Below are 24,644 nucleotides of genomic sequence, written 5' to 3'. Positions count from 1 at the left end.
GCAGCTGGACTGCAGCTGGACAGCAGCTGGACTGCAGCAGGTCAGAGCAGCAGCTGGACTGCAGCAGCTGGACTGCAGCAGCTGGACTGCAGCAGCTGGACTGCAGCAGCTGGACTGCAGCTGGACTGCAGCAGCTGGACTGCAGCAGGACTGCAGCTGGACTGCAGCTGGACAGCAGCTGGACTGCAGCAGGTCAGTCCAGCTGCAGCAGGTCAGAGCAGCAGCTGGACTGCAGCAGCTGGACTGCAGCAGCTGGACTGCAGCAGCTGGACTGCAGCAGCTGGACTGCAGCAGCTGGACTGCAGCTGGACTGCAGCTGGACTGCAGCTGGACTGCAGCAGGTCAGAGCAGCAGCTGGACTGCAGCTGGACTGCAGCTGGACTGCAGCTGGACAGCAGCTGGACTGCAGCAGGTCAGAGCAGCAGCTGGACTGCAGCAGCTGGACTGCAGCAGCTGGACTGCAGCAGCTGGACTGCAGCAGCTGGACTGCAGCTGGACTGCAGCAGCTGGACTGCAGCAGGACTGCAGCTGGACTGCAGCTGGACAGCAGCTGGACTGCAGCAGGTCAGTCCAGCTGCAGCAGGTCAGAGCAGCAGCTGGACTGCAGCAGCTGGACTGCAGCAGCTGGACTGCAGCAGCTGGACTGCAGCAGCTGGACTGCAGCTGGACTGCAGCAGCTGGACTGCAGCAGGACTGCAGCTGGACTGCAGCAGGTCAGAGCAGCAGCTGGACTGCAGCAGGTCAGTCCAGCTGCAGCAGGTCAGAGCAGCAGCTGGACTGCAGCAGCTGGACTGCAGCAGCTGGACTGCAGCAGCTGGACTGCAGCTGGACTGCAGCTGGACTGCAGCTGGACTGCAGCAGGTCAGAGCAGCAGCTGGACTGCAGCTGGACTGCAGCTGGACTGCAGCTGGACAGCAGCTGGACTGCAGCAGGTCAGTCCAGCTGCAGCAGGTCAGAGCAGCAGCTGGACTGCAGCAGGTCAGAGCAGCAGCTGGACTGCAGCTGGACAGCAGCTGGACAGCAGCTGGACTGCAGCTGGACTGCAGCTGGACTGCAGCTGGACTGCAGCAGGTCAGAGCAGCAGCTGGACTGCAGCTGGACTGCAGCTGGACTGCAGCTGGACAGCAGCTGGACTGCAGCAGGTCAGTCCAGCTGCAGCAGGTCAGAGCAGCAGCTGGACTGCAGCAGCTGGACTGCAGCAGCTGGACTGCAGCAGCTGGACTGCAGCTGGACTGCAGCAGCTGGACTGCAGCAGGTCAGTCCAGCTGCAGTCCAGCTGCAGTCCAGCTGCTGGACTGCAGCTGGACTGCAGCTGGACTGCAGCAGCTGGACTGCAGCAGCTGGACTGCAGCTGGACTGCAGCTGGACTGCAGCAGGTCAGAGCAGCAGCTGGACTGCAGCTGGACTGCAGCTGGACTGCAGCTGGACAGCAGCTGGACTGCAGCAGGTCAGTCCAGCTGCAGCAGGTCAGAGCAGCAGCAGGACTGCAGCAGCTGGACTGCAGCAGCTGGACTGCAGCAGCTGGACTGCAGCAGCTGGACTGCAGCTGGACTGCAGCAGCTGGACTGCAGCAGGACTGCAGCAGCTGGACTGCAGCTGGACTGCAGCAGCTGGACTGCAGCAGCTGGACTGCAGCAGCTGGACTGCAGCAGGACTGCAGCAGCTGCTGCAGGTCAGTCCAGCTGCAGCAGGTCAGTCCAGCTGCAGCAGGTCAGTCCAGCTGCAGTCCAGCTGCTGCAGTCCTGCTGCAGTCCAGCTGCTGCAGTCCAGCTGCAGTCCAGCAGCTGGACTGCAGCTGGACTGCAGCTGGACTGACCTGCTGCAGTCCAGCTGCTGCAGTCCAGCTGCAGTCCAGCTGCTGCAGTCCAGCTGCTGCAGTCCAGCTGCTGCAGTCCAGCTGCTGCTCTGACCTGCTGCAGCTGGACTGCAGCAGGTCAGAGCAGCAGCTGGACTGCAGCTGGACTGCAGCTGGACTGCAGCTGGACAGCAGCTGGACTGCAGCAGGTCAGTCCAGCTGCAGCAGGTCAGAGCAGCAGCTGGACTGCAGCAGGTCAGAGCAGCAGCTGGACTGCAGCTGGACAGCAGCTGGACAGCAGCTGGACTGCAGCTGGACTGCAGCTGGACTGCAGCTGGACTGCAGCAGGTCAGAGCAGCAGCTGGACTGCAGCTGGACTGCAGCTGGACTGCAGCTGGACAGCAGCTGGACTGCAGCAGGTCAGTCCAGCTGCAGCAGGTCAGAGCAGCAGCTGGACTGCAGCAGCTGGACTGCAGCAGCTGGACTGCAGCAGCTGGACTGCAGCTGGACTGCAGCAGCTGGACTGCAGCAGGTCAGTCCAGCTGCAGTCCAGCTGCAGTCCAGCTGCTGGACTGCAGCTGGACTGCAGCTGGACTGCAGCAGCTGGACTGCAGCAGCTGGACTGCAGCTGGACTGCAGCTGGACTGCAGCAGGTCAGAGCAGCAGCTGGACTGCAGCTGGACTGCAGCTGGACTGCAGCTGGACAGCAGCTGGACTGCAGCAGGTCAGTCCAGCTGCAGCAGGTCAGAGCAGCAGCAGGACTGCAGCAGCTGGACTGCAGCAGCTGGACTGCAGCAGCTGGACTGCAGCAGCTGGACTGCAGCTGGACTGCAGCAGCTGGACTGCAGCAGGACTGCAGCAGCTGGACTGCAGCTGGACTGCAGCAGCTGGACTGCAGCAGCTGGACTGCAGCAGCTGGACTGCAGCAGGACTGCAGCAGCTGCTGCAGGTCAGTCCAGCTGCAGCAGGTCAGTCCAGCTGCAGCAGGTCAGTCCAGCTGCAGTCCAGCTGCTGCAGTCCTGCTGCAGTCCAGCTGCTGCAGTCCAGCTGCAGTCCAGCAGCTGGACTGCAGCAGGACTGCAGCAGCTGGACTGCAGCTGGACTGCAGCAGCTGGACTGCAGCAGCTGGACTGCAGCAGCTGGACTGCAGCAGGACTGCAGCAGCTGCAGCAGGTCAGTCCAGCTGCAGCAGGTCAGTCCAGCTGCAGTCCAGCTGCTGCAGTCCTGCTGCAGTCCAGCTGCTGCAGTCCAGCTGCAGTCCAGCAGCTGGACTGCAGCTGGACTGCAGCTGGACTGCAGCAGCTGGACTCTTCTGCTATGAAGCCGTGGTGCTGGAATAGATGCAGGATGTGGTTTAACTTTGTCCTGCTGAAACCTGCGAGGCCTTCCCTGAAGAAGATGGATGGATGGGAGCAGAAGTTGCTCTAAAACCTGTATTTGATGGAGCCTTTCCAGACGTTTCCAGTTCCAATAGGTGCTAATCTCCCCTCGTCTTTGGATGAGCTTTGGTCCAGAGAAGTGTTTCTGGATCATGTTTTTCAACATTTTTCACCAATTGTTCCACAGTTAGTAGATTTTGTAGATGGCTGAATCTCTAAGTTCCTCTTTTTAAATCCAAGCCCATGACTGAGCTGTTGATAATTAACCTGATTTAGTTGCAACACGTTCCTCCACCGCCTCCTTTTTATTACCACTTAACTTTTCCAAGACTTTGAATCCTGGCATGTTGCTGCGATCAAATTTAAAATCAGCTACAGTCGTTTTATGCTTTTGTGGATCTGTAATTTTGTCCAATCCTGCAGAAAGACTGAAATGATCTTTGCTTGTCAGGGAGCTCTGGTGCTGGCAGGTAAGCAGCATCAGCAGACTCTAAGGAAGCGTTCTAATAGCCTGATGTGGAACACCTCAGCTGCAGTGTGTGGATCCTGAGTTGGGCTCACAGAGAAAAGCAAAATATGAGAAGCTTTAAGGCTTCTGTTTTAGAATAGATGATAAAACTGTCTATGATGGGTACGTTCTGCTGAACAATGCACTGAGACCCTGATTGTTGGATCCAGTCTGGATCCAACATGGTGCACTCAGACAATCCCAAACCTTTCCTGTGGATTATTTGACTCTGATTCAGTTTAAAGGAGCAAGTTTGAAGTATTTCACATCCCTGTGGTTTGAAATGTATAATTCCTCTTTAAGTATGCTTTGAAGCACACATGACATGTTCCTATGCAGAGTAAAACTGTCTGTGTTTTATTAGAGTTCAGAGTTTTGGATGCACTCTTTCAGGAATTATTCTTCTCCTGAACTTCTATTAAAACACACGAGCACCTCTCCATGTCTAAAGGTTTGGAAGTTTAGCATATAAAATGATATATATTATACATTTTATATAAACTTCTCCACACGTGTGGAGGGAAAACCTGAGGAACTTCCACTGTTCAGTTAATCTTTTTACTGTTCATCCCTTAATGATTATTGGATGAAGAATAATCAACAACCCTCTCGTCTGCAGGCTATGTGGTTATCCTCCGTTCTACGATGAAAATGACTCCAAGCTGTTCGAACAGATCCTGAGAGCTGATTATGAGTTTGACGCTCCGTACTGGGACGACATTTCAGACTCAGGTGAACCTTCCTCCTCCTCTTCCTCCTCACATAAGGACCACACATCATGGCGTCTGACCTCCTCAACCACGACTTAAAATATGTAACTGTTTGGTTTTCTATATATTTGTGTGGTCCGACTTGTGTTGTGGGGACCAAATGGGGGCCCTACATGTTTAAGGAGAGGGTCACATCTTGGTTTTATGGTAAGAAGTTTTAGCTGTGAGCGTTCGGCCAAGGAGCTGAGAGCATGTTAACCCTCTCAGGTCTGTGGTCAGATCACATGACGTCATTACAGCGCCAGAGGAAACAAACTCAGTTTGATATTACAAGCATAGTTATGGCAAAGTTTCTTTTATAGTGTATAAAGTGTTGAAAAATGACCAAAATGGGCTCAGACCCCAGAGGGTTAATGGTGAATACCCAACAAAGATGTTCACTCCATTTCAGTGTGTGGACGAATGTCCTGAAGGGCATAAAATTACATTTAAAGAATAATCTCATTCCTTGATCTACATGTGCATCCTTCTTAAATTGGGACTTATGGGAATGTTGGGAGAACTGACCGTTCCCCCAGCGTTAGACAAGTCTTCCTTTCTGATTTTGTGGGGTTTAATGTCAGAGGTGCAGCAGAAAAAGCATTTATTCAGATCTGTGAACCTGGGCACCGCAGGGCTGACAGATTATTACCTTCAGTATTTCCACCGAGGAGTAAGAATGTCTTCACACCTTCAGTTTGATTAAGATGAGCTCAGGTGGGATTGTGCTGTTGGTGCAGCTCACTTCATGAGCCTCCTTTTAAAATGGGTTTTCGGTGGCTCAGGTGTTTGGACTTTAGTCTCTGCAGCTGATTCCCTTTAAACATTTCAGTAAAGACTTTAGTCTCTGCAGCTGATTCCCTTTAAACATTTCAGTAAAGACCTCCTCCAACCATGAACTGACCCTACTTGTGTTTCCATTAATCCCTTTAAAACAGAATCATATCAAGCATGAAAGTTCTCAATCTTTTCTTCTCAGCCAAGGATTTCATCAGCTGTTTGATGGAAAAAGATCCTGCCGAGAGATTCACGTGTGAACAGGCCCTCAGACACCCCTGGTGAGACACTGAAAGCATGAAATCATTGTCCATGCTCATATTTTCTACTTATAAATGTATATGTCTGTATGTTGAAGGATTTCTGGGGATACAGCTCTCTGCAAGAATATCCATGAGTCTGTCAGCCGGCAGATGAGGAAGAACTTTGCCAAAAGCAAATGGAGGGTAACTGCACATCACTTTGTTTTCTGGGGTTCTGTCTCCACTGCAGCAGATTATTTTATTCTATCACTTCCCCAACTGACTGTGTTTAGAAGGTGAATCACAGAGCAGCACAAGGATTTCCCCCCCCACTAAACGGGAACACAGCATCTTCTGTTTTCCACAACTTAAACAGAGAAAGAAAAACATTTTTGTTGTCATATTAGAATAAATCCCAGTTTGATCCTTCTTTCTGATCCCAAAGCAATAGGCTGAAGTAGAAGCCTTCATCAGTTATTTAACAGTCTTCACTTCTCTCTCTGGCGTCCAGCTTTGACAAAATGCTTTTTTCACATCTTCCTTTCTGTCTGCAGCAAGCGTTCAATGCCACTGCCGTAGTGCGGCACATGAGGCGACTGCAGCTTGGCAGCATTGAGTCTTCCAACCCAACAACAAGGCAGAGTCGGGCGCAGCGGCCGGCCCAGAACCACGCCGGCCAGAAGCAAACATCTCCGAGCCGAAGCATCGGCCAGGCGGCGCAGAGCCAGAGCACCAACAGCAAAAACTCCTCCACAGACAACAACATCGGTGTGTCGGGGCAGCAGAAAATCAGCATGTGTGAGAGATTCAGTTCTCAGAGGGACGCACTCTGAGACTGATGAGAATTTATTTTAGAGCACTGGGTTTTTATATTCACCAGACAGTCAGTAAAACAGTCTGTTTGACCCTTAAACTGTAAATTTAATTATATTTATGCTCATCCATGTGCTGAGCAGGCAAACATTTCACGGAAAATAGCATTCATTTACACTGCAACACAAACACTGAGCTGCTTCTCTCTCTCCCACCTTTTCGGGACTTTTCTCACCTGGAATTTAAAGACACATTTTGACCAAAGTGCAGGTTTCTGTCAAAGAGCTCGTTCTGGGTCTGAGGTCAGCTGAGAAGTGAAAAGCAGCTCTTCTCCCCACCTCTGTGTTGGGGGTACAATGTAAACCAGAAACAAAGATGGCCGCTTTGACTTCACTGTAAAAAGCTGTCAATGTTCCACATTTTCAGGAGGTTGTAGGAGCCTTTTTTTTACATAAGTACTGCACTTATACCGGACTTTTTTAACCTGGTCTGGGTTCTGCTGATTACTTTACAATCTGTGTCTCATTCTGCTGCTCATACAGCACCTTTTACTTCTGAGGATGTCAGCTGTCATCAGGTCAGAGATGGGGTCCATGTGGACAGATAAAGATAAATGGGATTAAAAACCAAGCACACTCACTCCTTGGATCAATTTATAATCACCAGTTAACCTAACATGCATGTTCTTGAATGGTGGGGGGGGGGTCACGATTTATGCTTTGATTCATGTCTCCTCATTTCCTGTTTTATTTTGAAACACTAACTTCCCTCTGGTTTCAGGCCCTTCCTCCTGTAAAGCGTCTGATTGTCTGCCCTGATTCCAGAGTGTTTCCACCTTAGTCCCTCATGTGCTCAAACAGTCTGTGTTTCCCTGGTCTTGTGCCAGTTTGTTGCCTCCAATCACGAGCCTCACTCTTCATCCACAGTTATCCACAGAATCCTTGAGCCTGCAGTGAAGCGATCCTCCTGCAGAGCCTATCCTTTGCTTTTGATAATCTATTCTTTAGACCTAGTTTAAACCACAGTAAGTAGCCGGTTTTGATTCCTCCCTTTTGGGGGGATTTTGCTTTGTAACCTTTTTCTTCGACCCCTCCGTTAGCGGAGCGTTGCCTTCTGTATTTATTGTTAAAGTTTCATAGTATTTTTAAGAGGCCGCCTTTTGTTTAAGTCCGCCTCAGTAGGAGAGCGTGAGTTTGTTCTGTAATCGTTCGCAGCCCTTTATGTTTCCCTCCCAGAGTGAAGAGAGTTCTGTTGGTCATTTTCATAGCTGCGCTCTCCTCGAACATAGTTACTGAGGGGAGTTTCACAGCCTCTTTGTTTGCTCTGTCTGGAGGTCCCCCACCTGTGCATATTAATAAATACCTTTGCATCTGTGTCCTGTGTACCTGACGGGGGGGAAGCTGGAGCTGAGATTCAAACCAGGAACGAGCCCCGTCCCAAAAGTACAGGACAGCCTGAACCATTTTCAGGGTTATATTTCACCTGGAACCTCACTTAGGTTTGCTCAATGGCTACAAATGTAAAGGGTCAGGAAAGTTCCTGGGAATAAAGGTTCCTCCTCAGACTGTAGCTTTGGCCTCGTCTCTCAGCATAAAACAGGGCTGCCAACCCTCAAAGCACCATCACACTGAAGAAAACAGGCTAGATAGCAAATATGTTTTATCTGAATTAAGGTGTCTTCATATTCAAGTGATTGAGGTAGTAAATTAAACTTATGAATCATGCAGGAAGTGTTTAATATGGACGTTGTCCCGGTGAAATTTAGAGAAAATAAAGATATTTAACGAGAGAAGATGTTGAGGTTCAAATATCTGAAGATTCAGAGGGTGAGAATTAAGATCTGATTGGAAGACATTTTACTGATTCCTACTGATTTTTCTGTTGTTTTTGTGGATAAAAAGTTGGAACAACTTTGTTCATAGTTGAGTTCATGAATTTAGAAAAGGATCAAAAAGAAAAACGTGGAAATGTGTTGAAAATCCAACGTTCTCAACAAGAATCCAGGGTGCTGCTACTCAGTGATGTCATCAGTGATGTCATCAGTGATGTCACCACATGCTAATTAGGTGATTGAATTTACTACCTTCATAAACTTTGGGTTCCCATGAACAGTTTGATTTTGTCTCTGGTCATTTTGAAGCTGCAGCCTTTTGAAATCTGCTCCTCTTGAAGAAAAGCCTGAGCAGAATTAAGCGGTAAAGCTGCTGTTATCGGGGTGGACAGCAGGCTGTTGGCCCCAGTCAGAACCGTTGGGTCACCTGCTCTCTCCTCTGTTTCAGGTGTCTCTGCACCTGTCTGCAGTCTGGCGTCCGCGGCGTCTTCTCCCCCCACAGGGCCGGAGCTGAGCGGGCCCCCCCCTTCAGCAGAGACCAAGTGACGCCAGGTCCGGCGAGGCACCAGCTGGGAGGCCACCGCTCTCTGAGGAAGAGGCAAACAGACGGAGGAGGATCCCTCCTGCTCTGTGATGCTTTCTCTCTTGGATGCGCCCCCCCAGCTAGTTCCCTGCCCTGCAAGGAGAACTTTACCTCCACCCCACCAACTCAAGTCATCGTGGTCATATGGGACAACCAGCCGGATGTTTGCTGTAATTATTGGCTGTAAGACCGCATCGTGCTGCTGGTTCTGCTGGTTCTGCTGGTTCTGCTGGTTCTGGTGGTTCTGGAGGTTCTGCTGGTTCTGCTGGTTCTGCTGGTTCTGCTGGTTCTGCTGGTTCTGCTGGTTCTGCTGGTTCTGGAGCTGGTGACATCGTGTTAGGCTCAGAGTAATCTTACCTCCAGAATCTGGTCTTTCCTGCACCACTTTATTTCATTTGGTTTCCATCTGGGTTGTTTCATTCGTAATCGTGGCTGTTAAAGGTGACGTGTGTAACTTTAAGGAACGTGTCGTTGTCAAATTGATTGCAACTGTAGCATGATTACTGTAAATAACCAAGATGATGGGTAGCCTCCACTTCATCTTTATTAACTGCTGTTGCTGGCAAGCCATTGTACTAAAAGCCTTTATAGAAATGAAGACTTCCAATAATCTTTGTTTTCACATGTTTCTGAATACAAACTTTACTAATGTTGCACTCTAATTTGACAATGATTCATCTGTGTGAAAATTCTACACATAGCACCTTTAAGAACTTTTGTCAAGCCCAATGAATGTGTTTAATGAGTTTGTGCTTTAAGAAAAGCACGACTGTTGAAATGTGGAAACACTGGAAAGCGCTTTATCTATTTTGCACAGACTGTGGTCTCCAGATAAATTAGCTGCACCTATCAGACGGTACAAGAGATTGTGAACCTATGAAAGAGGGGATGTCGAAGTATTTCTAAAATATTCTTATTTGTTTATTGTTTTCTCACTGTTTAAGACTTTTATAACAATGACCCTTTAAGGGAGACGCATACAGGTTACTATGGTTACTGTGAGGTGAGTTCATTTGAAAGCTGCCTCCAGTTGAGAATGTTAATTACCAGGTATAAGTTGCCCTTTGACCTCCCTAAAGGAGGCACAAGCAGCATAAGGCTGTTTTGGGGTGGATAAAAGATGCCCCAGCAGTTTGGAGAATGACAAGATTTCATGTCATCATTTGTTCGTCCTCTGATGAAGCCATGATCTCACCTTCTTGTTCTCTAAAACTGCCCCCAGTGCAGAGGTCCTCAGGGAAATCTGCAGCTGCACTAACCCTAACTCTTTCCTTTTTATGTTCTGTGAGAGTCCAAATGTTCCAGTTCTGGTGATGCATGACAGGAGCACTGAGGAAAGTCTGACCCGATCACAAAATGTGATTATCTGTACGGAACATTTTATTTATTGATCATTTCTAAGTTTCTGGTCCATAACTTTTTTTTCTTTCTTCCTGTAAACTTGATGGACTCAGACTGGACCACTGGTGGTACCGGCCTTTCAGACCCAGCTTAGAAAGCAGGATTGTGCATCAGATCACTCTATGAAATGTATTTTTACTTATCCCTTTATTGTGAATAGAAGCCAAAGACTCGGGCTGGGTTTTAAGACAGTTTGATCCATTTTGAAGAAGTTAGGAAATTAGTTTGAGCAAAAACTGTTCAGATGTGAAGCTAAAAGCTGAAATTATTCACAGTGCAGTCTCTAATCTGTCAGTGGGCATCAGAGAACATCTGAGAGGACAGTAAATCATCCCAGTCTGAAGCTCTACAGCCTTCACTTTGACACTTGGCATCATTTCGTGTTTAAGCTTCACTCAGACACAGCTGTGGATCTAAATCTGTCACTTTTCTGCCAATAACAACTATGGTGTGTCTGGATTTTTAGCTTCTCTCATTGGAAGAAAAAGATTTATTAATTAAAAATATTCTGCTGTCATCAGCTTCTCCCCCTAAGAAGCCCAAAGCATCAAGATGATAGTTATAAGACCTTAAATTAGCTGATCCCGCCCACAGTTAGTTGAAAGTCAACATAGGTGCATCATGGGATACGAGCATCTTTACAGCTTGACCTCAGCTTGTGTTAATCCCATAAGGTTCATGAAAGATTCATATTAAAAGGCTCAAAACGCACTCAGAATATTTACCTGTGCCTCCCCACATGTGCTCAGATGTACGACTGTTGTTCAGTCACTGAAGCATCATCTGTTGCATCCCATACAGTCACAACAGAAAGGTTTCACTGCAGTGCAACCTACAGATTTAAAATAACTGAAGATGGCTCTGATTTATTATGTTGCTTTAAATGAGGTATAGAAAGTAGTTTTACCTGCAGTAGACAGCATTCATAGGCCTCTGAGCCTGGAGAATCTGGTTTCTTGATGGGCAAACCAAGCTTAAAGCACTTTTTTCCCAGTTTAAATCCATTTAGACCTTTATAACTTTATCTGTACTGCTGCATCAGACAGTCACAGCGTGTTGCTACACCCACGGACTGCAGTGGAAAACATGAAAGTAATCAACCATCTAATGCTGAAGTGAAAAAGAGCACAAATTCACCAAACATCTGAACCAATGTGACATTTTTGAGGTTTGAACTGATTTAGACAATTTTTTGGCTTGTGGGGAACTTTTTCCCAGTCAACAGTTTAACATCACAAAAAGCACCTAATCTGCTCACTTTCTCGGTTTTACTTTCTACATATAACTGCAGATGGGCATCTTTTGGCTGCTGAATTTCCCTCTTAAGCACATTTCTAAAGGTGGTTGATATTTTCAAAGGGAACAAACACACAAGCCTGGATACTCAGAGTAAAGAAGAGATAAAGACGTCAGCATGTCTATAGATATAATTTAGGAGGAAGTATTTAAACAGTTTAAAACCTGCTACATATATATATATATGCAAATAAAGCTTATACCAGGAATACCTATAAGGTTTACAGATGGAAATGTGTTCAGATGCTTTCGTTGTAGATTCCAAAGATCCAGAGGACTGTTATGTTAGAATAAGGCCTACAGTTAAGGAAGGTACTGATAAAAACTCTTTAATTTATCCTCCACACTGATGAGAGTTGGACTAATCTTGGATTTTAAATCTTAAAACTTAACCCACTCTGGCTCAGGTTTAGATAGCAGAACTGAGCTCCAGTGGCCTTTTCTGAGCAGCTTCATCTTGATTATCCAAACTGAGAGCAATCCTTTGTGTTACGGCACTTAAACCATTTAAAAATGAACATCCCTTTAATGTTTCTTATTGAATTACAGCACAGTGAAGCTCTCACAGCGTAGTTTTAGTCTTCTGTGTTACATTTAACACGATCCCTGAGGGTAACTTTCATCCATGTAAGGGCTTTATTGGATTGATTACCCTCATCTGATTATCTGCTGTAAGCATTTATTTGTTCCTGTTGATCGCTATGCATCCATTCATTTTTATGCTTTTTGGTAAAATCAGGAAAAGCAAAGGAAACATCAGCGGCTCCAGATAAAAACCCATCTAAGACATTAACTTGATACTGTTGGGTTAGGGTTAGATGGGTTAGATGTGAGCAGCACTCGGACGGCATCTGTAAATGAACTGTGAGGCAGGCAGAGGGTTCAGGTTCCTGCTCCTCTGTTCTTTTATGTTTCATTCTGTTTCCAAAAGACATTTAATCTGGATCAATCTTTCCATGTTAAGGACACCACTGTAAATACTGTGAATATGAATGATGGAGATATTTACAAATGTTTTGCTATTCATGCATGTGTGAATGTGAGGATGTTGAGGAAAACTGATTGTATTCTTTAAGGAATGTGAAAAACAAAACCGAACTCCCCTTTACCCCCTGGCTGCCGTTCCCTTCCACCTAAAAGGGAAAGCATCGTCTACTGAACTTTACGTTTTTCATTCTGAAGGAAGAAATTCAAAGCTGGGATTGACTCAGAAACACTGTTACGGACTTTATTTAATGAAGATGCTGCAGAAGGGAAACAGGAAAAACACAAGCATGTTGAAAAAAGAGTTTTCCATGAGTGATTGCATTATCCTTTGAGCCTTGGATGGTGTTGGTGTTGCTGAGTCACGTAACCATGGAGACAACGAGAGGCCCACAAACAGCCAAGTTTACGCCATAGTTTCAGCCCAACTCACAGACTGAACCCTCTCTGGTTATTTACTGACAGATTTACGTAAAGCAAAAAGGTGGTTTGGGATATATTACCAGTAAAGTTGTTCTCATGCAGCTTATGGGGGGGGCTCTGCAGATTCCTGCACATATAAATGGCACTCAAAAGTCCTTTGTGGGGGGTTTTGGTTGTTATTTTCTTTCACTTTCACTACTTTGATTTTCTGATCAAACTGCATCACAGCTGGCAGAATCCCAGGAAAATGTTAAACATTTCAGGTTCAACAACTCAAAGGTTTTTATTCATTCCTTTTGACATTTATCCTGTTAGCTTCTACAGCTCGTTGGAAATGTAGCTTCCCTAAGTCATTAACTTAGACTGTAGAACGAAGAATCAGAAGTACCTTTCAGCTAGTAGTTAGTTTACGTTCATTTGTACCTGCAGGTAGACAGAAAACATCCACAGAACAACCAAATCTGATAAAACATGTTAAAGATCCCAACTAATGATAAAAATGTTAAAACTATCAAATCGAAACAGTAAAGTGACTAAAGGTCTTTGGTTCCACATATCAGGGCAGATCAGATCAATCATTTATTTGAGTAAAACCAGAATAAAACCTAATTCCAAACTAAATAAAGAAGCTTAATGTGCAGATCAGCAGCAGCTGGTTCAGGTCAGTGATGGCAGCAGGAACAAAGCTGTTTTTGGAACTAAAAACCTTCATCCAGATGGAAGAAGAAGCTTCAGGTCCCTGAACAAAGGATTGGAGTCCTGATTTAAAATGGATTCACCTGAACGCTGCAGCTGTCTGTGGTTCAGGGAAAAGCTGTGTCTCCCCAGTCAGACGACCCGACCCGGTGCCGTTTAAGGAGTTCTTCTCTTGACAGAAGTTTGCCAAACACCACAGAAGAAGACGGGACTGATTCACTAAAAGCAGGTAAAACACGGTCATTATGGCCAGAGGGAGGGGATGAAAAACAAGATTTTTTTATTCATATGTTCATGTATCTGTATGAATTATTAGGATTTGCCCTTAGAGACATTTTATCACCACAGTCTCTGGTTTTGTTAGTTAAATGTCAGCTTCTGCCAACGCCGGAACCTAAAACTGCAGAGGAGAGGATCGTTCCCAGGACTAAACCTCAGAGTTGAAACCCAGCATCTCCCTGTTGGCGTCCTTCTCCAGAGCCGGCTGCCTTTACTCTGCATGTGATCGCATCAGATCCCCATCCTGTGCACTACTCCCGTGTCTCGGAGCGGCCCAACACCCTCATTGTAGTGTGATGATGACAACTTCCTGTTAATAGGGCTTGTATGTGAGATGCCTTCGACAATCATGTGCACATGTCAGAGTTACCATGTGGGAATAGGCCTGACTGTGTTCTGTTTGTTTCCTGGAATAAATCCAGACTGGTCTCATCTGACTCCTCACCTGTCACTTTCCTTGGATGCATGTCTGATAAGGCACTCAGGCACTCTTTATCATTGTGGACCAGCATTTAACCCCAATGAGCTGTACAGCAGATGTTTGGCAGACACTTGGGGCACATGTCTTTATTAAACAGCTACCACACAGATGTTAACGGCTATATGTTCTATAGTTCTGATAGAAATGTGTAAAATATGATGGAGACTCAGGTGTCTAAGCCAGAAGCGTACTGGCTAAAAACACATTGTGTTCTACGTGCACTTTGCTGACATGTCCACTCACAGCAGCATCTCATTCTCACTGTTATGATTAAATTGTATGACTTTGCTTTTCCTCTTGGGCTCAAACTGGATGAGTCCATTAAGCAAGCTTCAAGAGTAAAAGATCTTTTTCAGTTACTAGATTTACACCAAAAACTTGAGAAGCGAGGGTGCAAAGACATTAAAATAAAAGAATACACTCAGATTAATTTGTGCTGCAGAGAGTTTGGCACACTGTGATAAAAATGTTTTATGAGCAATTAAAACTCAGGGCAAGACGATAAGAGCACATCATTGTTGAGTTCTGGAGAAATTAAATGCAACACTGTGCAAGAGCCACTTTAATGTCTTTGTTTCCTTCAAAGCTGCCAGACTTTCTTATTATCTTTTAAAGTTTAACTATTGTTCTCCAGCCTTTTTGAAGGCCTTTCAAAGAATTTTCTTTGGACATGTTCTGCTTTTTCACTCATTTTCAGTGTTTTTTCTTTGTTCAGCCACTTAACTCTGACCTTTGAACCCTTCAGGCAGAAAAAAGGCTCCTAACTCAAGGGATGAACCAGTGTTGTGTCGACACAGAACAGACAACTTAGCAAAGAAGCCATTTTAAACTGGATCTTTAGGCACTTTGTCACAAAGACACATCATTTGTTCCCATTTCTTTAGCTGCATCTATGAAAAACAGCAAAGAAAACACAGTTTGACAGACAGAAAATAGGATTTCTGCAGCAACAAGGTGATTCCCAAAGAGCTATTAGCTGAAAACTTGGCATATCTCAGCATGGTGTGCAGTGAGTCCTTAAAACATGAAACAAAAGATGATTTTGTTATTAATCCAACAACAGATTTATCAGTGGTATCCCACTATGAAGTTACAGAATACAGCATTGATTGACCACATTTAATGTCTTCAAGGTGTTGATATGATGCAGAATTCAGTTTAATCATTAATGTATTCAACAAAGCCCCCTTGAACTAAAACATTTCCACCTCCAGCCGCAGTTACTGTGGTTCTTTCATTTGGGATTTTTCTGAGCTGGTTTGAGAATCAAAAGTTTTGTAGCTCAAATAACACATTTCTATGGATTTTATCATTTTTCATTACTTCTGTTGACATATATTTTTTAATACAATCATGTCATAGAGCTCAATTATTGCAGTTCTTTAAAATCTTCTTCCCACATCAAACATTTTTTGTCAAATAAAACTGTATAATCATGTGTGGTTGAAGTCTTTTTAACAGGAGTTAAAGAGAAAAGGAAGGTGTTCCTTTGTTGTTTTAACATCTGATTTATCACCAGCTGCAGGTCATAACTCAGTCCTGCTTCAATCTCCACCTCATCATGGTGGACTGGTTATGCTGGAGATCAGTAAATCTCCTCTGAGATTTGTTTGCCTTTCATTTAGTGAGGTCTCCTGGTGTGATGGCCACTCACCTCCTCCAGCGTTTTCTAGTCCAAATCAGAGGAATATTTCAGCGACATCCTGCTGTTTCAGAGCACTGCTGCCCACACAAACACATTCCACACACTTGATGGACCAGATGCACACACACCTCCGTCTGAAACACAGTCTCCACTGACCTCCACCTCTCTTTACACTCTCTGCGTGTTGCTATTTATTTTTCCTCCAGTGTCCCAGATCTTAATAATTATCAGTGTCCACATTACATTTTATATGTAGAAAAATCATTCATACAGGAATATTTTCACATATATGCTGATGTATCCTGTCATAGAAATCCTTTTGTACAATTAAATCTGAAAAACAGTTGTAGAATTGATTAATTATCTCTAATTATTAATTATTTTAGTCTTTTCTAAAGCACCAGACAGCTTTGATAAAAGCTTCTGTCATCCTCTCACATCTAAAGTCTCTGAGCTTTTAGTCACAGACAAGATTTTCAAAGACTCCAGATCTTACAGGGTTACTATTCGTAAGGCCATAACTAGACTGAGATTATTTCCCATCATGCACCTGGTGGAAATTCTTAACAGCAATGAAGTCGACTGATTTTAGCCACAGCTGAATTTGTAAGTCAGATAAAACATCATAGAGACATTTGTGCTGTTGCCATAATGCAGTTAGTTGCTCCTCCTGTTGTACAGTTAAACTGAATCGTGCATTTTTCTCCCTCCCTTGGCTTGAAAATGCTAAATGTGTCGCTGAATGGACACAATGTACATAAAACAAGACTTATGATGATATTAAACATGTTTGATCTTAGCCTGGATTGAGTTATATGACCACCTTTAAACCAAACAACTGAGATCACTGGAGCATCCCAACTCTCTGAGACTCATTCTGATATCATTCTGACACTGGAAAACTGTCCCCAACATTAAAATCACTCGTGTGTCGTGTAGTGTGATCATTTTAAATAGGTGGTGGCTGCTTTCCTTTGGTGGTCTCAGGCCTGAGGACTGAACAACAAAAAGGAATGGGGTACTGTGCTGAAATGTTTTTGCTTTTCTCTGCTCCATTCCCCAAACTCTAATAAAACAGGTATGTTGGCTCCACATCTGTATGGACTTGTCAAATTCAGGTGGATACCCTGTAGCGGTTAGTCAGGGAATCTCGAAGGCCATAGATTGATAGATAAAATACTTTATTCATACATCAAACAGTTGGAAAAGGCAGTCTGCAATCTGAAAACAGTGTTGAGAATTCTGTTATCAGACAGCAGTGAAATAAATGAAATAAATCAACAAATTCTGTTTCTGCTGTTTCCAAATCGGTTTGGAGAAGCCTGGAATCAGTTTATGTCTCTTTTTAAGGAAATAACTGTTGTTCAAGCAAACATTATAATAATTATTGTTGTTATCGTCTCTTTTTTTGTTAACGCCACCTTTTATCAGGTCTTTATCTCTAGCTTTTACCTTAGAGCAGGAGCTCTCCCAACATGAGGGGAAGGATCTGTGGCATAACTACAGGGTGAATGCAGAACTGGAACCCACCATTACAAAGAGCATCACTAAGCGCCACCTATATATTAAACAGTTCTTAAAGCTGACATATTGTGTAAAAACCCTTCTTCTTGTTCCTGGGAGCATATATTAGAGAGTCTGAAGTCACCAGCTGTAAAACTCCCCAAAAACACAGCCCTGGTATTTTTCTAATTCCCCTTTGTTTGAAAGTTCCTCCTTTAACGAGCCGTTCTGAGCCGTTTTCATTTCTGAAGCACATCACTCCTTTAGTTCCCACCTGGTAAACACAGGTGTCCTTCTCCTGAGAAAAGCCAGAGGAAAGATCAGGAAATGATTAAATCAATGAGGTTGTGACCCTTTAACTTAACTGTTAAATGAAATTATCTTTGTGGTTTTAAAGGTTTAGGATGGCAACAGTCTGGACTTTGGACATGATCCCCAGCTGCTCACATCTGGGCTCATTAAACTGGACCAGAGGGCATAGGGTTAGGGGTTAGGCAGTGATGATAAAGCACTTCTTCATGTGCAAGAAGAATTATCCATACTATAAACGTTCTGTAGAATTTTCTCTGATGACTCCGAATCAAACTTATCCTTAATATTTTGTAGCAACTAAGGTTTAACTAAGCAGTTTATCTACCAGAACTTTATGTAGATTAATAGGTTTGTTTGTCCGTTGCACAAAGACCGCACCGCAGCCTTTCAGTCTAGGTTGGAGACTTAAAGCCGCATCCTCTCGTGCATCGCTGCACTTGTGTAGCCCCCGGGCTGAGGCTCCTCTTGCGTTATGGCATTGAGGTGATGCCCCGCCCTCCTCTCGGCAGCCTTCAGTTTGCCTTCCAGCTCTCGGGCCTCCTGCTCTGCCTGGCGGGCAGCCTTGCGGGCTTTTTTCAGGGAGCGCTTCACCTTGCGCACGCGCTCCTTCAGCTGGTGGTTTCTCCTCTCGGCAGCCACCAGGCGCTCCTGCAGCTTCCGGCCACGCTCCTCCTCTTTGAACAGCGCCACCTGCACCGAGGAACACAGCAACTGGTGGAAAGAAGAGAGGGAACCATTGTGAACCTTCAGATGGTTATATGGGAGCATTGGTGATTAGATTTCCCAGCAGCCACCTGGAGCCTGCTGTTATGTCTCTCTTGCTGGTGGCGATGTTCCACCTTTAACAAATCTTAGATGGTAAAAGGAAGGAAAATGAGGAAGTAGACCTCCATCATTTATTGTCACCTTCACAGACGCCAGTTTAAAAACACAACAAGGACCTAAGTGCTGTTCTTGTGATGAGCATAGATGCATGTGTTCACCAAATGTATGAACCCTGTCATGTCTTGGGTTTCAGGTTTTAGGTTTATTTCTACTTTTTTGCCATATTTTCCCTTGTCACGTCGTTAGGTTCATTTAAGTCACCTGTCTTTGTTTTCACAGCTGCACTTCACCCCCAGTCACCTCCCCACAGTACTGTAGTTTCCAGGTTCCCTCAGTTCAGGGAACAATCCTCACCTCACCTTCAAATCCATTGATGTCTCGGTCATTCATGCGGTGTCTGGTGAGCTTTTTCCTCTCGTTCTTCCACAGCCATAGCTTTGCTTTGTGTTTTTTCCACAGTTTAGATGTATTGAGATCCGGCTCAGCCGCGCTTTTTGTTCTTTTATTGAATAAATCAAGTTTTCCTTTGAATTCTGCTACTGGGTCATAGCTCTTCCACGTCATGCACCCCTTACCCTGGTTGTGACCACCCCATGGATTCCAACCCTTTGTGGTGATGAAAATGTCACATACTTACACATACATTACAGGGGCCATCTCTTCCAGCTGATCTGAGCTGATGTGAACCAGCAAGAGCTGTTGTAGCGCCATTTTAGTCCTGATGTTGCGGTTGTTTTAATAACTGTGGTCTTCTTGCAGTAGGATAGCCGGATGGTTTTGAGATACATCAGTCAGAAATGTTTGTGCTCCTGTGAGTTAGCGACAGAGCTGAAAGCTGGGAAGGACTTTAACTATTTCTCTGACGTAACGAGGGAAGTTGGGGACATGGAATTCAAATGGACAATGTTCAGGACCTCCATTGCAGATGCTGCCTCCGGGAGTTGTGGCCTGAAGGTTGCTGGTGCCTGTCATGGCGGTAACCAGAAGATGCCGGCGGCGAGGGAAAGCGCCAAGCTGAAAAAGGAGGCCTTTCGGGCTTGGTTGTCCCGGGGTCACCCAAAGCAGCTGACAGGTACTGAGTGGTTCAAAGGGCTGCAGTCTTGGTGGTTACTGAAGCTAAAACTTGGGTGTGGAGGAATTCGGGGGGAGTCTATGAAGGAAGACTTTCAGTTGGCCTCAAGGGTTCTGGCAAACCATTCGATGGCTCAGAAAGGGAAAGCAGAGACCTCCTGAGGTTGTGCTTGACCTGGGTAGAGAACTGCTGCCCGAACTGAGGATATTGTCGATTGTCGAGTACTTTCAGGATCTCCTCAATCCGGCTGACATGTCCTCCATTGGGGAAGCAGAGTCTGAGTACTTGAGGGAAGACTCATCCATCCCTTGGCGGAAGTCGTCGAGGTCATCAAAAAGCTTACCTGCTGCAAAGCGTCAGGGGTGGACGAGGCTCTGGACAAGGTTCTCACTTTCAAGAAGGGGGGCCAGAGAGTGTGATCCAACTACAGGGGATCCAACTACTCTGCCTCCCCGGGAAAGTTTACTCCTGGGTGTTGGAGTGAAGGCTCCGACCGATTGATGAACCTCGGGTTCAGAAGGAGCAGTGTGGCTTTTTCCCAGGTCGTGGAACAGTGGACCAGATCATGGGAGTTTGACCATCCAGTCTACATTTAGACTTGGAAAAGGTTTATGACCATGTTCCCCAAGGGATTCTGTGAGGGGTGTTGAGGGGGTATGGGGTACCGGTGTCACTTTTACGAGCTTTCCCTGTATAATCAAAGCAAGAGCTGTGTCCACATCCTTGGTATGAAGTGGAGCTGCTTTACGGTGCGTTTTGGACTCCTCCAGGGCTGCCCCTGTCACCGATTCAGTTTTTGTTTTTCATTGACATGATCTTAAGGAGGAAGGGGTCTGGTTTGGGAATCTCAGGATTGCTTCTCTTCTTTTTACGGATGATGTGGTTCTGTTGGCTTCTTCAAGCCATGACCTTCAGCTGCACTGGAGCGGTTTACAGCTGAGTGTGAAGCAGCTGGGATGAAAGTCAGCTCTTTCAAATCCGAGGCCATGGTTCTCAACCGGAAAAAGATGGAGGGCTCTTTCTGGGTTAGGGATGAGTCTCAGACGGAGGAGTTTAAGTATCTGGGCATCTTGTTCACGAGTGATGGCAGGTTGGAGTTGGACACTTGGATTGGGGCTTCGTCCGCGGTAATGAGGGTGCTGCTCTGGTCAGTTGTGGTGAAGAAGGAGCTGAGCTGGAAGGTGAAGCTTTCGATTTACTGCTCCATCTTTGTTCCAACCCTCAGCTGTGGTCATGAGATCTGGATAGTGACTGAAAGAATGAGATCAGATGAGAATACAAGCGGCTGAAATGGGTTTCCTTCTGAGGCTGGCTGGGCTCAGCCTTAGAGATAGGGGGAGGAGCTCCACCATCCGGGGGGAGGAGCTCCTCCATCAGGGGGAGGAGCTCCACCATCAGGGGGAGGAGCTCCACCATCCAGGGGGAGGAGCTCCACCATCCAGGAGGAGGAGCTCCACCATCCGGGAGGAGGAGCTTTTCCGGGGACGTTCTACTGGGAGGAGGCCACGGGGCAGACCCAGGACTCGCTGGAGGGATTATATATCCCATCTGGTCTGGAAACAGCATCCCCCCAGGAGGAGCTAACAAACAGCTCAAAGTTAGGTCTGTGTAATGATGGGGTTGTGGGGACAGTTTTACCAAGCTATAATCAAATGAATTAAACCCTTAAAACAAAACCATGGACATCATCCAGAAAACCACATTAGAAAACGTTTGTTTCTTCTGATTCACTTGGATTAAAATCTGGATCATTTAATATTTTCTCTTATTATTTTTTCCAGTTTGAAACCTTTGTGGAGATCATAGGAAGATGCTCTGTTGGATGCCTCCAACTCACAGACACACGCCACCTGTCAAAACATCTGGGTGTTACCTGCCTGCTGTTAAGTGTCATCTGTATAAACAGGGAGGACATGTAGGGACATGCACAAGTAAAAAGGTCCTCAAGCTGAAGTGAAGGAAGAATTTTTAGGGCACAAAAAGCGAGCATGAGACAGAGGCAAAGTTTACCTGTGTCCAAAACTAACTTTTGGTGGGGAACTCCACAAGAGTTTATTTATTTGACAATAATATTACATAAAATGGGCTAAAATCATGACAAAATTGAATGTTGCAGTTCCCCTTAACTATATGAAGGATTTTTCTGTCTTTTAGCTCATTGTTTTGGTAACTTTTTGGTTCAGATTAACTTCTCATTGCCATAGGGCTGTCTTCTTACAGTGATTGAAAAATTCTGATAAATCCACTAAGGTACTAAAACAGCAGAAAGAATATCTATCGTAGAGCATTTTGGAACTAAAGAACCCAGAAGAATCCAAAATGTTAGCTAAAAAGGAAAGTATTAGACTTAAATTCATCAGATATTGTCCCATATTCGCTGATAAACAGTACAATATTTTAGGAAATACACATGAGAAGATAGGTGGTAGAAAGCTAAAAACTGAGGTCATGTCAGCCAGCCTGAAGCCACACCTCTAAACCTCAAAGTCTTTTTTAATCTGTTCAAAAATTGAAGTGTAACACAAAAAGTTATGCCAAGGTTAGCTGTTTTTTTGTTATGATAAACCTGTAAATGGGACTGGATAGTGTGGTCGTAAGATTGCCACCTTTCATGTGGGTGACCAGGTTCAAAGAAAGGTACGACCTCCAGTAGGGAGGCAAGACCCCCTCACCCTAAAGTATAGTTGGTTTGGATAAAAGCATCTGCCATATACATAAATAAACTCCCACATTTATTAGCAATGCAAAGAGGAGCAGTCCAGCCATTCTTTTCCTGTTTGGTGAGGTGTAGTTTGGTTAAATATTCTCTTAAACCTACTCTACACAACCTTCACAGCATCAAACAGCAGATAGTAAAGCTTAGTGGCTAATTGTTGAACTTAGTGGAACATTTTGCTGCAAAAAGCCAGGTGGGAACAAAAGTGGGCCCTAAAGGGACAAAAGTGGGCTGACATTTATCAGATGGCCAGAACTTCAGATAACAGATATCTGCTAGTTAAATAAATGAGCTGCTGTATCTTCTGTATAAGTGAGAGATTTTTCTGTGTTCATGTCTTTACTACTTCAGTTAAAGATAAGCCAGGTGTTTTTCCTCTCCTTTTTCAAGGTTTTATTTGATTTTTGTGGGGCTTTGTGGAGACAAGCGAAAGATGAAGAGATGAAAAAGAGCACAGGGGAGACAGGGAGAGGAAGAAAACGAGACCGAGAAAGTGGGAGCCACAGGGAGACATTTCTATGCACATTATCACCACATTATATCTTGTTCATTCCAAGCTTTGGTGTTTCACTGGTGAGAGAAACAGGCCATATGTCTTCTGAGCACCACATAAAATTTTAATGAGTCTCACAAAACCTTTAAAGGTGTTGACACAACAGTTAAAACTGGAATAGTCCCTCTCTGTGGTTCCAGTTAAATCAGGAACATGCACAAAGAAAATCTTGTGACCTATAAAGCAAAGTTTAAAGAAGAGAAATAGAAAACTAGCCAGATATGGTCTGGTATGAAATAAATCTGTGTTGAAGTGGGCTTACTGGTGTGGCTTGTAGTAAAAACGGATCCGAGTGCCACTCATAAGATAATTAAAGGTCTGTTTAACTGAAGCCAGAAGAAAACCACCTCCTGTTTAGGGACATTTTGTGTTTCTAACTTAATATTTTAAAAACATAAAAGCACACAGAGACTGATGCTGCCAGACAGTGATATGACAAATTAGACTTTTTCCAGCTGTTTTAGAAAGAATGAGAAATAACTGGGTCCATCATTTCTTTCTACCTAGAGCACCTGTTTCGACTTATTTAGCCTCAGGGTTGGGGCCTCTACGTGTGAGTGCTCATCCTCAAAGGAACACTGTCTTTAACCCCTGTGTTACTGACCTCTGACCTCAAACATACAAGAGGAAGGCCCTACTATTGCACCTCATACACTTTTTCTGATTTATCTGCATAGTTTTAACACCGTAGCCTTGAAGCTGGCCTGAATACTGTACATGGAGCCATGAACAAAGGCTGCTGATGATGCTAACCTTCGTGTTTAGCATTTCTGAGAAACAAACAGCATCCAGTGTACCAAACTACAGAAACAAAGTTCTAACTCAATAGAAGCAAAGGTCCAAGATCCGTATGAAGTTTTGACTGTAATAATGCTGCTTAACACAAGTATCTAAGATCTCTTAGAGGAGATCACTTAAATAAAATCAAGTAAGGTTTGAATCATTTATAAGTCAAACCAGTGTTCGAACATTTAATAAGATGCAACTCCTCAGCAACTATTTTTGTTTGAAATATCCAAAGTACTGTCCTGTAAGAGCCAGATCTGATTCCTGTTGAATGTTTACACTAAAATCAGTCCTCAGATAGTTTGGAGTAAGCTTGGAAAATGAAAAATGTTGGAGTCATTCTGTTGGTTCTATCTCTCTCTCTGAGTGAATAAAGTCTCAGGACAGGTGTTTTTAAAACAGACAGCAGATGACTTTCAGGAAAAAGTTCAGAGGATTTGGTCCAGACTTTTTCAAAAGCTGCCATTCACACATATGGAAGAGCTTTCTGGAATAGAAACTAAGTCAAAAACACAGAGGCAGTCAGATAAAAACTAAGTGAACCCTCACTGCTCCCACAGGAACTCAGAGGGTAAGTAGCAGCCAGGAGCTGCTGATCAATGCTCTGATTAACTGATCAATGCTCTGATTAACTGATCGATGCTCTGATTAACTGATCAATGCTCTGATTAACTGATCGATGCTCTGATTAACTGATCAATGCTCTGATTAACTGATCAATGCTCTGATTAACTGATCAATGCTCTGATTAACTGATCAATGCTCCGATTAACTGATCAATGCTCTGATTCACTGATCAATGCTCTGATTAACTGATCAATGCTCTGATTAACTGATCAATGCTCTGATTAACCGATCAATGCTCTGATTAACTGATCAATGCTCTGATTAACTGATCAATGCTCTGATTAACTGATCCTCAGTCAGTGTGAGCAGCTCTATAAAAGCAGAAGTTCTGTCAGTTTAACACGATGCCAAGGAGGAAAGACACCAGC

The 24,644-nt window shown here is 45.0% G+C and overlaps 2 protein-coding genes across 3 annotated transcripts in view; one reads left to right on the top strand and one right to left on the bottom strand.

Annotated features, from left to right (window-relative positions):
- camk1da (calcium/calmodulin-dependent protein kinase 1Da) overlaps positions 1–10,183 on the top strand; it is a 79,408-nt gene extending 69,225 nt beyond the window's left edge. The window contains exons 7-12 of one of the 2 annotated variants that reach the window (XR_011910288.1): positions 4,302–4,414; positions 5,411–5,489; positions 5,567–5,654; positions 6,005–6,218; positions 8,543–8,873; positions 8,928–10,183. Coding sequence is in view for 1 of the 2 variants with exons in the window: in XM_072379099.1 (XP_072235200.1) it covers positions 4,302–4,414; positions 5,411–5,489; positions 5,567–5,654; positions 6,005–6,218; positions 8,543–8,640 (592 nt within the window). In the remaining variant the exon portion in view is untranslated. Of the gene's footprint in view, positions 1–4,301; positions 4,415–5,410; positions 5,490–5,566; positions 5,655–6,004; positions 6,219–8,542 lie in introns of both variants that reach the window. The other variant, XM_072379099.1, reaches the window with a different exon arrangement.
- A 6,907-nt stretch (positions 10,184–17,090) lies between these two features.
- The window catches only part of ccdc3a (coiled-coil domain containing 3a), a 13,061-nt gene continuing 5,507 nt past the window's right edge, over positions 17,091–24,644 (bottom strand). The window contains exon 3 of the mRNA XM_072379100.1: positions 17,091–18,408. Within this exon, the coding sequence (XP_072235201.1) occupies positions 18,103–18,408 (306 nt within the window). The 3' untranslated portion in view covers positions 17,091–18,102. The remainder of the gene's footprint in view (positions 18,409–24,644) is intronic.

Source organism: Leuresthes tenuis, unplaced genomic scaffold, assembly GCF_036924035.1.
Source record: "Leuresthes tenuis unplaced genomic scaffold, fLeuTen1.0.hap1 SCAF_28, whole genome shotgun sequence".
NCBI lineage: Eukaryota > Metazoa > Chordata > Actinopteri > Atheriniformes > Atherinopsidae > Leuresthes > Leuresthes tenuis.
The sequence above is the reverse complement of the archived record's forward strand: the minus strand, read 5'-3'. Positions and strand labels throughout refer to the sequence as shown.